This window comes from Gouania willdenowi, chromosome 18 (genome assembly GCF_900634775.1).
Source record: "Gouania willdenowi chromosome 18, fGouWil2.1, whole genome shotgun sequence".
Lineage (NCBI taxonomy): Eukaryota > Metazoa > Chordata > Actinopteri > Blenniiformes > Gobiesocidae > Gouania > Gouania willdenowi.
In genome coordinates, this window is record NC_041061.1 from 17,332,765 (window position 1) to 17,344,138 (window position 11,374).

The following is an 11,374-nucleotide window of genomic DNA, read 5'->3' on the forward strand; positions in this document are numbered from 1 at the left end:
ATATATATATATATATACATATAATATAATTATATTGTTCGTACAATATCATATCATGTTTGTACAATATACTATAATGTTCGTACAATATAAGTATAATGTTTGTACAATGTACTATCGTGTTTGTACAATATAATTATATTGTTCATACAATATAGTGATCCAAAATATAACCCCTGTGGCAGCTCAACACTCTTTCACCCTAATTCAACTTTTTCCAAACCCTTTTCTTTTCAACCCATTTAAACTTTTTTTTTTTTTTTGTAACTTTTTCAACCCATTTCAACTTTTTTGTTTGTTTTTTTTTTTTAACTTTTTCAACCCATTTCAACTTTTTTTTTTTTTTTTTTTTTTTTTTTTTTTTAAAACTTGTCTGCACATGCGACCATGGCTCAGGTGGTAGTGGGTCGTCTTCTAATCGAGAGGTTGGGGGTTCGATCCCAGTACCTGACTATGTGTCGAAGTGTCCTTGGGCAAGACACTGAACCCTAAGTTGCTCCCAGTGGTCGACTAGCGCCTTGCATGGCAGTCCATTCCCACTGGTGTGTGAATGTGAGAGTGATTGGGTGAATGAGCTGATATGTAAAGCGCTTTGAGACTGTTTCAGTGTGGTGATAAAGCGCTATATAAAATCAAGTCCATTTACCATTTACCATGCTGTCAAAGGTCAACACCACAGGAAGTGCAATCATTATGAGACAGCAATGCATATTTTGTTATTGCAATAAAATACATTGATTTATTTTATTGCTTAATTGTGACCATCACCAGCCCTCCCTAAGGAAGGAAATAGAAAAGGTGGGGAAGAATAGATTGTGTTGCAGTGAGGGTGAAATGTGAAGTTGTAGAATATATTGTGCTTATTATGTTGTGTAATCCATCCAGTATAGTGACAAGTGTGAAGCTTAGCTATAATGGTGGTGGCTGTGAACAGGGGGAATGAGTGAGTGGTAGTACCTAAAGCAGGTATTTGGGATTAACGTGTCTAAGGTTAAGCCCAGTATGAGATTTATCCCCCCCCACCCCCCACCCCCCAGCCCACAAACAGGCCACAACCCAGCTAGTCCGCGCAGCCCCAGACGGCACAAAGACAGCTGCCCAGGTCCCGCCCCCCACGGGACAGCGCAAGCCACGGGGCAATGCCCCATCCGGCGCAAGAGCGACCGGCGGCCGCCACCACAGGAGAGAGGGACCCCAATGGCACACAATAGATGCGGAGCAGCAGCCCCCAGCCAAAGGCGCAGAACCCACCCACCCGATAGCAGGACAGACCTACCAAGTGGCCGATACCGGCCTCAACCCCCGGAAAAGCTAGAGCCGCCCCCCAGCAAAGAGCACCACCCCGGAGCACCAAGCGACCCCGCCCCAACCCCGGTGCAGACGCCGGCACCCCCCAGCGCGCCCACCCCCCACACCGGCGCGGCAAGCCGCCCCGGACCCACACGCCGCGAGGCGTGCCCCCAAGGCACCCCCACGCCCCACCAGGCCGGCACCGCCCGGAGAGACCCCGCAAAGGGAGCCCCCAGCAACACTCCTCCACGCCCCCCAGAGACCCACCGCCCCGCCACGCCCGACCGCACCCCCCGATCCCCACACGGTAGCCCAGCCATCAACAGAGGCGCCGGGCCCCCACCCGACAGGCCCAGATGTGTGAATTTACCCACCACCCTGTTATGGTGCCTCTCCATTCCCCAATGGAGAGGCACCATTCCCCAATGGAGAGGCACTTCCTTATCCCCTGAGTGAATGTATGTGTTTAGTGAATGTATGAAGTGCTATTATAAAAGGGTGGATGGAGGGGAGCGGTGCTCCCCATCCAGCCTATGTGTATATATGTGTATGTGGTGCAATAGCTCCGGAGGGTGGAAGTGGTGGTCCCACCCTCCGGGGGGTGGTGTGTTGAGGTGTAATTAAAATTGGAGGGATTAGTAGGGCAGCCAGAGGTGGGAGTGCCGCCCCCGCGCCACTACTTAGTAGCGCAGGCGTGGTATGGATACTGCTTGGCAAATGTTATATCAAGAATCAACAGAAGAAAGTTCATTTGTAGTTCTCTCACTCTCTCTCTGTCTCTCTCTCTCTCAGCAAGCTGCAGATGTATGCTAGCCTATAATACAGTGCAAAATATATACATACTTCCTATGGGCACTGCGCTAGTATAATCAAAAAGAGTAAATGCAACATTATCTCAATGCAGCTTTGCAGAACAGATACATTTTGACAGGTAGTCATGGTAACTCGGATAAGATAAAAGCGGCATAGAAGCTTTGCAGAACAGCTCATTGTTGAAATGTAGTCCTGGCAACTCAAATAAGATGAAAGCCGGTTAGAAGCTTTGTAGAACAATCTACAGCAGTGACTTTCCAAAAGACTTTTAAAAATGACTAAAGTGCATCTAATTTGTGTCCTCAGTGAGCAACGTTTATAACTAAGGTGAGTAATAATTTAAAAATTTCATGGCGACACATTATTATTATTATTTTTTTACCATGTCATGCCTGGGACTCTGAGCTTATTCAGCTAAATTCTTGAATCAAGTAAAAAAAAAAAATTACTGCTTATTTTATAATTTTTTTACTTATTCAGTGATAATCCTGTGTGAATGAGCTGATATTATAAAGTGCGTTGGAACGACTTTGTCATAAAATTGCTATTTAAAGCTTGTCCATTTTTTAACAGTCAGAATTGTCTAATATTGCCTACAATTTTGGGAGCACAGTGGTGTTTTGGTTATCACTTCTGCCTAACAGCAAGAAGGTCCTGGGTTCATGGGCTAAACACTTTGTCCTTTCTGTGTGGAGTTTGCATGTTCTCCCTGTGCTTGCATGAAGTATGTATTCATATAGTGGGGGCTTCAGTAGAATTATCAATTATGGCTAAATGAGTATGTGTTTGAATGTTGGATGTACAAAGAGGTGTACATACTCTGTACTCTGTAGTGTTATAAATGGCTATATTTGCGGGTGCAAAGTAAAATAGTGTGTGCTATTTCTCTGGTTTAATTCTATGGGACATGCATTTTGTGCATTTTCTGTATAGTTATTGTTTTCTGTTACCACTGTAATGTGATTCTGGAGTCATTTAGTGTATTTTTGTATGTTTTTCGGTGTAGTTTTGTGCATTTCTGTTGTCATCTTAGTGTATTTTTTGTGTAAATATTTAGTTTTGTGTATTTTTAGTCATTTTAATATTTTTGTTGTCGTTTGGTGTACAAGCTTTAGCCAGTACAGGGGCGCTTCTAGACCCTTCTTACTGATCAATTCTGCCTTTCCAGCAGGACCCTACTATCCAGAACAGCTACAGTACCCCCAATCTGTTGAACCAACGCCAGTCATGATTAACCGTGCCCAGCAACAGCAGCCCCGCACAGAGGGACAAGGACCACCAAAGCGAGACCGCAGACGGGTAATGTGTCCTAACAACACGGCAGTACAGCCCTTGTATGAGGTCAAAAACCTGAATGGGGTGGAGTGTATTGTTAATGAAATGTGGAACTTTCCTCTTTCACCTCAAAATGACAATAATATTGGTCATAATAATATGAGGTAGCATTAGATATGTAGGGATGCATATTGTAGTGTAAGTAGTAAAAACTGAACTCCCTGTAATTGTAACACATCCATTATTTGTCTGATTGGTCACAATACGAGACCCTGAACAAGGGTGGGCGTGACATCACAGAGGAGATCATGTCTGGTAAATTGTACACACCAATGCCGACTCTCCCACAGGTACTCGATTCAAACCATTACCACCTTTTGGGAGTACTGGTTCTCTAACAAAGGGTGAAATAAAGCAAATAATAGATTTGACAAGGGTGAAATTTGTGTGGCTGTAAATGTACAGTCGGTTATCAAATCCCTAAATTATTCTGTCTGACGCATCCCATCACAATGGTATTCTGCAGTGATCAGTGCTTTCTGACCACGTGAAATAGTTTGGGCTTCATTTGTTGCAGATGTACTGTATTTGTAGTCCTAACTTCAATGGCCTTCTCAATCCTTTGTTTTTGCAGAACCACAATCAGAAACGAACCACCATGGCCGTCTATCCTCAGGGATACTTTATTCCTCCTGAACAGGTTGGTTCTTAAAGGGCTTGATCCAATGTGATCACAGTCTTTTTAGGATTTATAAAGATTGTCTATTAAATAGTTTTACACAATGACACAAAATGAAAAAATAACTGTCCATAATGCCTTGTTTTAATATCTTGTATAGGTGGTTTATAGAATCTGACAGATTGTACTGAAGCTCTAGCATTATAAGGTTTAACTGGGATTTCAATTTTACCTCTGCAGTACTCGGACCCTTGCATGCCTCCAACCCAGCAATACCCTGTGACCACTGGTTCTGCAGGATTCTACCCAGGAACCATCCCCGCCAAATACCCTGGTTACGGTAAGGGTCATATTTGTGACCAACACGTGCTTTGCTGTGATGTCTCTGCTGTGTGTATTGATCTGCCCATTAATTGTTGTCCGGCTGAAAATCTGCTTTTGCTCAAGTTCTTTCTTCTCTGCCCTCCAGGCTCCATTAAATATCTACCAAACCAAAGTTTTTTGTCACTGTGTGCACACTTAAAAGTGATGATTTGATGATAGTCTAATTAATTTAAATTTGAAAACAGCAAGTTAAAAATTAGATGACGGAACCACTTTGAGTTACCACCACTATTGCAATGTGTCTCAATTCAACTTGGAGAACACTTTTAGCAACGTTGTTGGAATATGATAACTTGTATTTCATGGAGCCTCCTTAACACCCTACTTCGTCTGTATCCTCTCATTAATCATTCTGCATCTGTGAAACCCTTCATAATGTAATTGGTGGCCTTAGGGCCATATACAAAGTTGTGAGTGAAAATATGAAAATCAATTATCATATCGGACTATCTTGATTTGTCTGTAATCTTTAATTCTTATGTGACACTGTGCAAGAGAGTAAGTGTTTAATGTTTCTTACTGATCAATTCTGCCTTTCCAGCAGGAGCCTACTATCCAGAACAGCCACAGTACCCCCAATATGTTGAACCAACGCCAGTCATGATTGACCGCGCCCAGCAACAGCCACAGGTCCCGCCTCCACAGCAGCCCCGCACACAGCGACAAGGACCACCAAAGCGAGAACGCATACGGGTAATGTGTCCTAACAACAGGGCAGTACAGCCCTTGTATGAGGTCAAAAACTGAATGGGGTGGAGTGTATTGTTAATGAAATGTGGAACTTTCCTCTTTCACCTCAAAATGACAATAATATTGGTCATAATAATATGAGGTAGCATTAGATATGTAGGGATGCATATTGTAGTGTAAGTAGTAAAAACTGAACTACCTGTAATTGTAACACATCCATTCTTTGTCTGATAGGTAACAATACGAGACCCTAACCAGGGTGGGCGTGACATCACAGAGGACATCATGTCTGGTAGATGCTACAACCCCACACCGGCTCCCCAAGAGGTACTAGATTCAAACCAGTGCCACCTTTTGGGAGTACTGGTTCTCTAACAAACGGTGAAATAAAGCAAATAATAGATTTGACAAGGGTGAAACTTGTGTGGCTGTAAATGTACAGTTGGTTATCAAATTCCTATTTTATTTTGTCTGACGCATCCCATCACAATGGTACTTTGCAGTGATCAGTACTTTCTGACGATAATAAATAGTTTGGGCTTCTTTTGTTGCAGATGTACTGTATTTGTATTACTAACTTCAATTTGATTGCAGACTTCCCTGGGAGACATCAGACCTCCACAGACCAATGGAGAAGTTTTGCCACCAGTCACTGCTTTGACCAGCAAAGGTTTGAAGGGATTGTCTTTCACTTAAGAGTTTACATTGATGAATGATTATTTTTTAAATGCTTTGCATGTTGGCTTTTTTCTCTCGATGGAAATGCAGAATTCCCTACTCGTTGTGAAACCCCTGCTACAGCGAAGCTGGTGCTGATGGAGGAGGCCAAACAAGGTATGGATGACCAGATAGAAATGCCAGCTGATTTTACTATACAACTCCCCATTGCTTCTATTGAGGAACCAGCTGCATTGCTAGATGGCCCACAAATGCTTTCCCTCCTTCCAGGGGAATTCTCTCGTAGTGCTCCTGTGGAGGCATTGAATGAAGTACCAGTAAATGCCCCTGTAAGACCATCAGAGTCATCACTGTGGTCTCCATCAGACATGGAACGCAGAGTTCTTCAGAGGTCAGTTAATTCCCCAATCTAATTGACAAAAAGTTAATTGCTTTGAGGATTTTGTCATTCCACATTTATAAACATTAATTTTTCTTCTTCATTATATAATATATAATATAATGTAATGGCTGTTGCACCTTTCAGCTAAAACCTGATTCGGGTGCTACGTCATTGTGGAACATCGTCCTAACATTTTAAAGTTTGTTTTGTACAACTTGTTGTAGTTCACGTATGTAGTGAGGTGTTTTAAAGCAGGTTGTCTGTAGGGTTTTAAAAAATATTAAAAGTTGATAAATGTTGAAAAATGAAAGCCCTTAAAAGTATTCAGTCTTAATTGCAATTTTTTTTTTTTTTTAAGTGTTAAATTCATCCATCACTGACACAAACTGTGTTCTAACATTTATTATACAACAGTTAGTTCCGACCAATTAATTTTATTGGAGAATCACTCATTCCATGAGTTCTGATATAGAGTTACAACAGCACTGGGACCTTTTAAAGACATTATCACTCCGCTGTGCAGCCATTCTATTTGCTGTTGGTTAACTTTCAGTTAGGAAATACTTGTGTTGCCTGGCAACAGCCTTGTCTCCCTTTCAATTGTGGACCTATTTGTTTTGGCAAAGCAAAATAAATTATTTAACAAACTTATCTCATACTGTTTAAAATGCGCTTGTAGAACTGTTGTATAAAAGCAATATCACACTCGAGGTCGTGCTGTTTTGTTGAATATCAGCACTGGTCTGATTATCTATGGCACTACGACTGAATCACACAGCACTCCCTCTTGTGTGATATTGCTTAATTATTGTAGCACTCTGAAGTTAAATATATATTTTAAAAAACTTATAGGTAATAATTACTTGTTATAATGTGCTGAAGCAACAGTAAAAAAAAAAAAAAAAATGAATAGATAAATTGATAATAATTATTGTAGGCAACTAAAAGATTTAGGGAACAAAACCTAAAGAGCTGGTTCTCTAAAGAGTAAATTCTCATCATGATGGTGCGCACAACTGAAAAGTATTTCATAGATTCACCTCAATGTCCAGTGAAAGCAAAGGTGCAAGATGAGGGGTGCAGATCAAAACTAGGAGAAGACCACCAGCATGAGAATTAGAGAGTAAACTAAAGCACAAATGTTCATGCCAAAATCCAGCAGCTGATCACATGACATGAAAGCAAAACACACTCAAAACAGAAGCCTTGACATTATCAGATTATGTTATAAAAAATACCGGCCTGGCCCTTCACATTTTTTTTTTTATAGTATTTGGACTGGACCTAAAGTGCATTTGAATTTTTAAAAATGTATTTAGTAAAATACATTCTTTCAAGTTTTTTTCCTTATCTGACCTCTGTATGTATGTTTGTGTTCCAAAGATTTATTTGCAACCTACAATTGGTTAGTAAGTTAAATGTGTTGCTGCTTACATTTGTTGGAAGGTCTTACAAAGGTATTGAGATTAAACTTATTATTGGAGCATAGATCCTGTAAAGCCACCTTACTCTTTACATTTGTAACGTTTAGGTCAAGTACCTGCTGTGAACATGGTGACAGAGAACAGGGTGACCATGACTGGGACCACTTTGACAGATCTGTCCGTGTTGATGGATGGGAAAGAAACCCAATTAGCAAGAGAAGCTTCAGCAGGGAGTCCCAGGAGCGTGGTGGCAGAAGTGGGGACAACCGAGCCTCAAATGAACTTGTGTGTGGTGTCCCCGGCATGACAGACTACTGGGGCAGCGGCAGCGAAGACCAAGGAGGTAGGGACAGAACTCATGTTATAGAGTTCCCAGGTGTGTGACCCAAAGTTGCTGTAGGAATTAATATGATTGAAAGAATCTTGGCTTTAATGTGTGTAATTGTAGCTGCAGCTCAGCGTGAGAGCGCTCCCACTCCCCCTCCATCTCCTCCCAAACCTTCCCTAGCGAAGAGGAGATGGAGAAGAAGTCGAAAGTCATGAGTCATGAGTCATGAGTTGAAAGTTCAAATAATTTTACCAACATACAACAGCAGGACATTTACTGTACCTAAACGTGTGCACATTGAGTGTGACCATGACTAACGTTGGTCTTCTCCTGGTCCTGTAGGAGGCGCTGCAATGCGTGGCAGAGCTCAATAGTGCCTCAATGCTTTATGTGTTTGTGCGGCATAAAAAGTAATCCGAGCACGACAAGAATAAAGTTGTAATATTTTGAGAATAATGTTGTAATTTTATGAGAATAGTCCTGATTTTGTTAGATTAAAGTATTGATATTTTGAGTATAGAGAATAAAGCTGTATCTTAAAAAACTTGTAATGGTACAGCTGTAGTGCTCCGTTGAAGTGAACGTAACTAACACCGATAGCCCTGAAGTCAACGCTTCCAGCCAGTTTCTCTTCAACAAAAGAGGCTATTTGCTCCAAATCAGTCTGGTTCTTTGGTGGGAACAAACAAAAATGTCTGCAAAGTCACTTTGCAATCCTTAAAATGATAACACTGTGGTGAGGCTCAGTATTTCACCACGTGTGAAACCTAAAGAGAAGTATAATTTCACTCAATTGTTTACGTTAACATTTTATTCTCATAAATTACGATTTTATTCTCAAAATATTAAGACTTTAATCTAAAAATATTATGTCTTTAATCTCAGATATATTAAGACTTTAATTGAACAAAATCATGATTTTATTAAAATACAACTTTACTCTCTTAAAATTCCAACTTTATTCTTGAAATATTCCGACTTAAATCCTGTAGTGCCCAGATTTCTATTTTATTTTAATGTGGCCCTAATACGTCATCATACATATGTACCCTTACGTTATGAAGTTTGTTATTTTACATTTAAAATGTCTGTACATTACTAAGACTTTATTGGTACAAAGTCTACTTACTGACAGAAATCCACAGTTCTGCTTTTAACAACTGACCTTTGCATCTTGTTTCTGCAGATCTGCTGAGTATGTTCTTCAACATCTTCTACGTTGAGGACCTTATTCAAGAGAAGTTCTTCTCCGAGTGGGAGTAAAGATCCTGCAGAGCAAACAGGAAGAGGTGTCGCGTTGAATTCGGCCACGGCTTTCTTCACCTGGCTCCGCGAACCTGAGGAGGAGTCTGACAAGACATATAGTTTGAAATAAAGAATACATTTTTAAAAACACAATTGACTCTGAAATGAATGTTTCTGTCCCTGTTTGGCAAAGCAGGTGCTTCTGCCGTGCGGCTGTTTGAACAATAACGCCCGAGTGGCAGATTCGAATCAATTCTCATTGAGGATAAATCTTTGTTTTTGTTTTCCTCTTTGTTTTCCGCACCAAAAATTTTTGGTTTTACCAAAAATATTTTGCACGCACTGCTATTCTCCATTTTCTCCTCTCTCTCTCTCTCTCTCTGTATGATTGATTGATTGACAGCCGAGGCCCAAGAGGGAGTGGGCATCGGCCCTTGGCTGTAATTGGTCCAGCCCAGAATCAATCATGACAAATGTGGCTCATCTACCAGTTTTGTGTACAAATATGTATCATGAATACCATTACTAACACTAGCACCATTAGTAAAAAGAAAAAAGGACTCCTGTAGAACTCCTTAGTAGAAGGTGAGTCAAAGTCCAGTAGGAGAGAAAAGAATCCCATTAGAAAAACAAACCAAACCATTACAAACCATCAGGAACTTTTAGAAAATGCCTAATGGTTGGTTAATGGTTTCTCTGACTTTCAGCTGGAATGTGTACTTTCCACACAGGAACCTGCTAACATAATTAGGACATGTTATGTGTCTCAATTTTTTTTGTTTTTTGTTAATAATTGTGGTCTGCAGATATTCTAAGAATAGTTTTTTTGTTCTATCAAACCCTGCAATTATGCGTTAACAATTTCATCTCCAAACCTTTGTGGTCAGCAAATGTCACTCACACAAAAAAAAAAAAATCTATCATTAGGGGGCGCTACAAGGCAGGTGAAATCCATAGTGTCAAACACAGTTCCACAATCTTTATCTTGTTTATCTACGTCTATCATTCCTCTGCAATGTAATTGTAAGTGCATTTTACAGCCCAAAAGAACAAGTTGACTTTATAAGGGAATCTAAGGGTAACTAGAAGAACATTGTCTGCATACAAGTTTATCAGAGTTACTGGACGTGTACATCTTGGAAAGTTATGATTAAGTTTGCTTTCCACTTATTTAAGGGTTTTTGTGGTGAATTCTAATTGCAAGCTCAATCACAGGATCATAATAATTATTGCCTTTAAAAGCCCTTGTAGAGGAGTCAAGAGAAGGGAAAAACATTTATGCCTCGAGTCGTTGACAGGTGCTGTGTAGAAATCTGTGCCCTGAAAAAATGGTGGCTTTGGTGGTTAAACCAGCAACTAAAGTCTACAAGTTAATCAAGAGCCACCTTTTTGTCGGGTCGTCGATTTGATCACCTGTCTAAAGTCGTGAGCAGAGCCACAACGCTTAGCGCACATGTGCAAACCTCATTGATTCCTGAAAAATGCTACATAACACTCCGCTTCTCTCCAGGTTTTCTTCCACTAACTGAAATGGTGTTAAACAATTTGGTCACAAAATAATCTCCCTGTTTTCACTGTTATCTTTACCTTTTCATTCTGCTTTATTGTTCAAAGACACACTTTGCATTCATGTTTTATGATCAAGAACGTCTCAATAAAATTCAGCAGTTGTTTATGTATAGAATGTGGTATTTACACTTACAAAGGCAATGGTTTGAATAACAAGGAGTGAGTAAAAAAACAAGTTGTCAACATAAGATTCAGTTTGAAAAAAAAAAAAAAAAAAGAATGAAAACTGTTTTATATCCTGCTTGAAAAAACATATCCAGACAAAAACACTGAAAGAGGGAAAAGTTGTTATTAAAGCAAGATTTTTGTTATCCTCTTGACCCTGTTGAAATCATCCTCCAACTCTGGCTTGGATGGTTTGCAACCATGTGTTGAGCGACTGGGAACCAGAAGGCGAAGCTCTATGTTTACCAATTGCTCTACACATTCCAACCCTCACCTTTGCTCATGAGCTTTGGGTAGGGTAGTGATATATAAGGATGAGGAGCTTGGTCGTCCTTGAGGTTCTCAGAGTAGAGCCGCTTCTCCTGCACTTCAAAACGAGGTGGTTGAAGTTGTCCGGTCATCTGGTGAGGAAGTGCTTGGCACGTCCAGCTATAGGAAGAGACTCCAGGGGT

The 11,374-nt window shown here is 40.5% G+C and overlaps 1 protein-coding gene across 3 annotated transcripts; it reads left to right on the forward strand.

Annotated features, from left to right (window-relative positions):
• The first annotated feature begins 2,336 nt into the window (after nucleotides 1-2,336).
• Nucleotides 2,337-9,219, forward strand: LOC114480713 (uncharacterized). Of its 3 annotated transcripts, none has more exons than XM_028475102.1 (11): nucleotides 2,337-2,430; nucleotides 3,272-3,402; nucleotides 4,013-4,078; nucleotides 4,298-4,397; nucleotides 4,983-5,134; nucleotides 5,366-5,458; nucleotides 5,726-5,801; nucleotides 5,900-5,965; nucleotides 6,080-6,200; nucleotides 7,723-7,958; nucleotides 9,130-9,219. In XM_028475102.1, the coding sequence occupies exons 2-11, from the start codon at nucleotides 3,331-3,333 to the stop codon at nucleotides 9,204-9,206; spliced, it is 1,059 nt and encodes a 352-aa protein (XP_028330903.1). In that variant the 5' UTR covers nucleotides 2,337-2,430; nucleotides 3,272-3,330; the 3' UTR covers nucleotides 9,207-9,219. The 3 variants fall into 3 exon arrangements, with proteins under 3 accessions (XP_028330903.1, XP_028330905.1, XP_028330904.1); XM_028475104.1 differs by having other exon boundaries at nucleotides 4,986-5,134; XM_028475103.1 differs by having other exon boundaries at nucleotides 2,338-2,430; nucleotides 3,275-3,402.
• Nucleotides 9,220-11,374: the final 2,155 nt, after the last annotated feature.

Coding starts and splice junctions, on each gene's coding strand:
- LOC114480713 (XM_028475102.1), top strand. CDS start 3,331: ATGATTAACCGTGCCCAGCAACAGCAGCCCCGCACAGAGGGACAAGGA. Junction 4,398..4,982: donor CGCCAAATACCCTGGTTACG/GTAAGGGTCATA, acceptor CTGCCTTTCCAG/CAGGAGCCTACTATCCAGAA. Junction 5,966..6,079: donor GATGGAGGAGGCCAAACAAG/GTATGGATGACC, acceptor CCCTCCTTCCAG/GGGAATTCTCTCGTAGTGCT.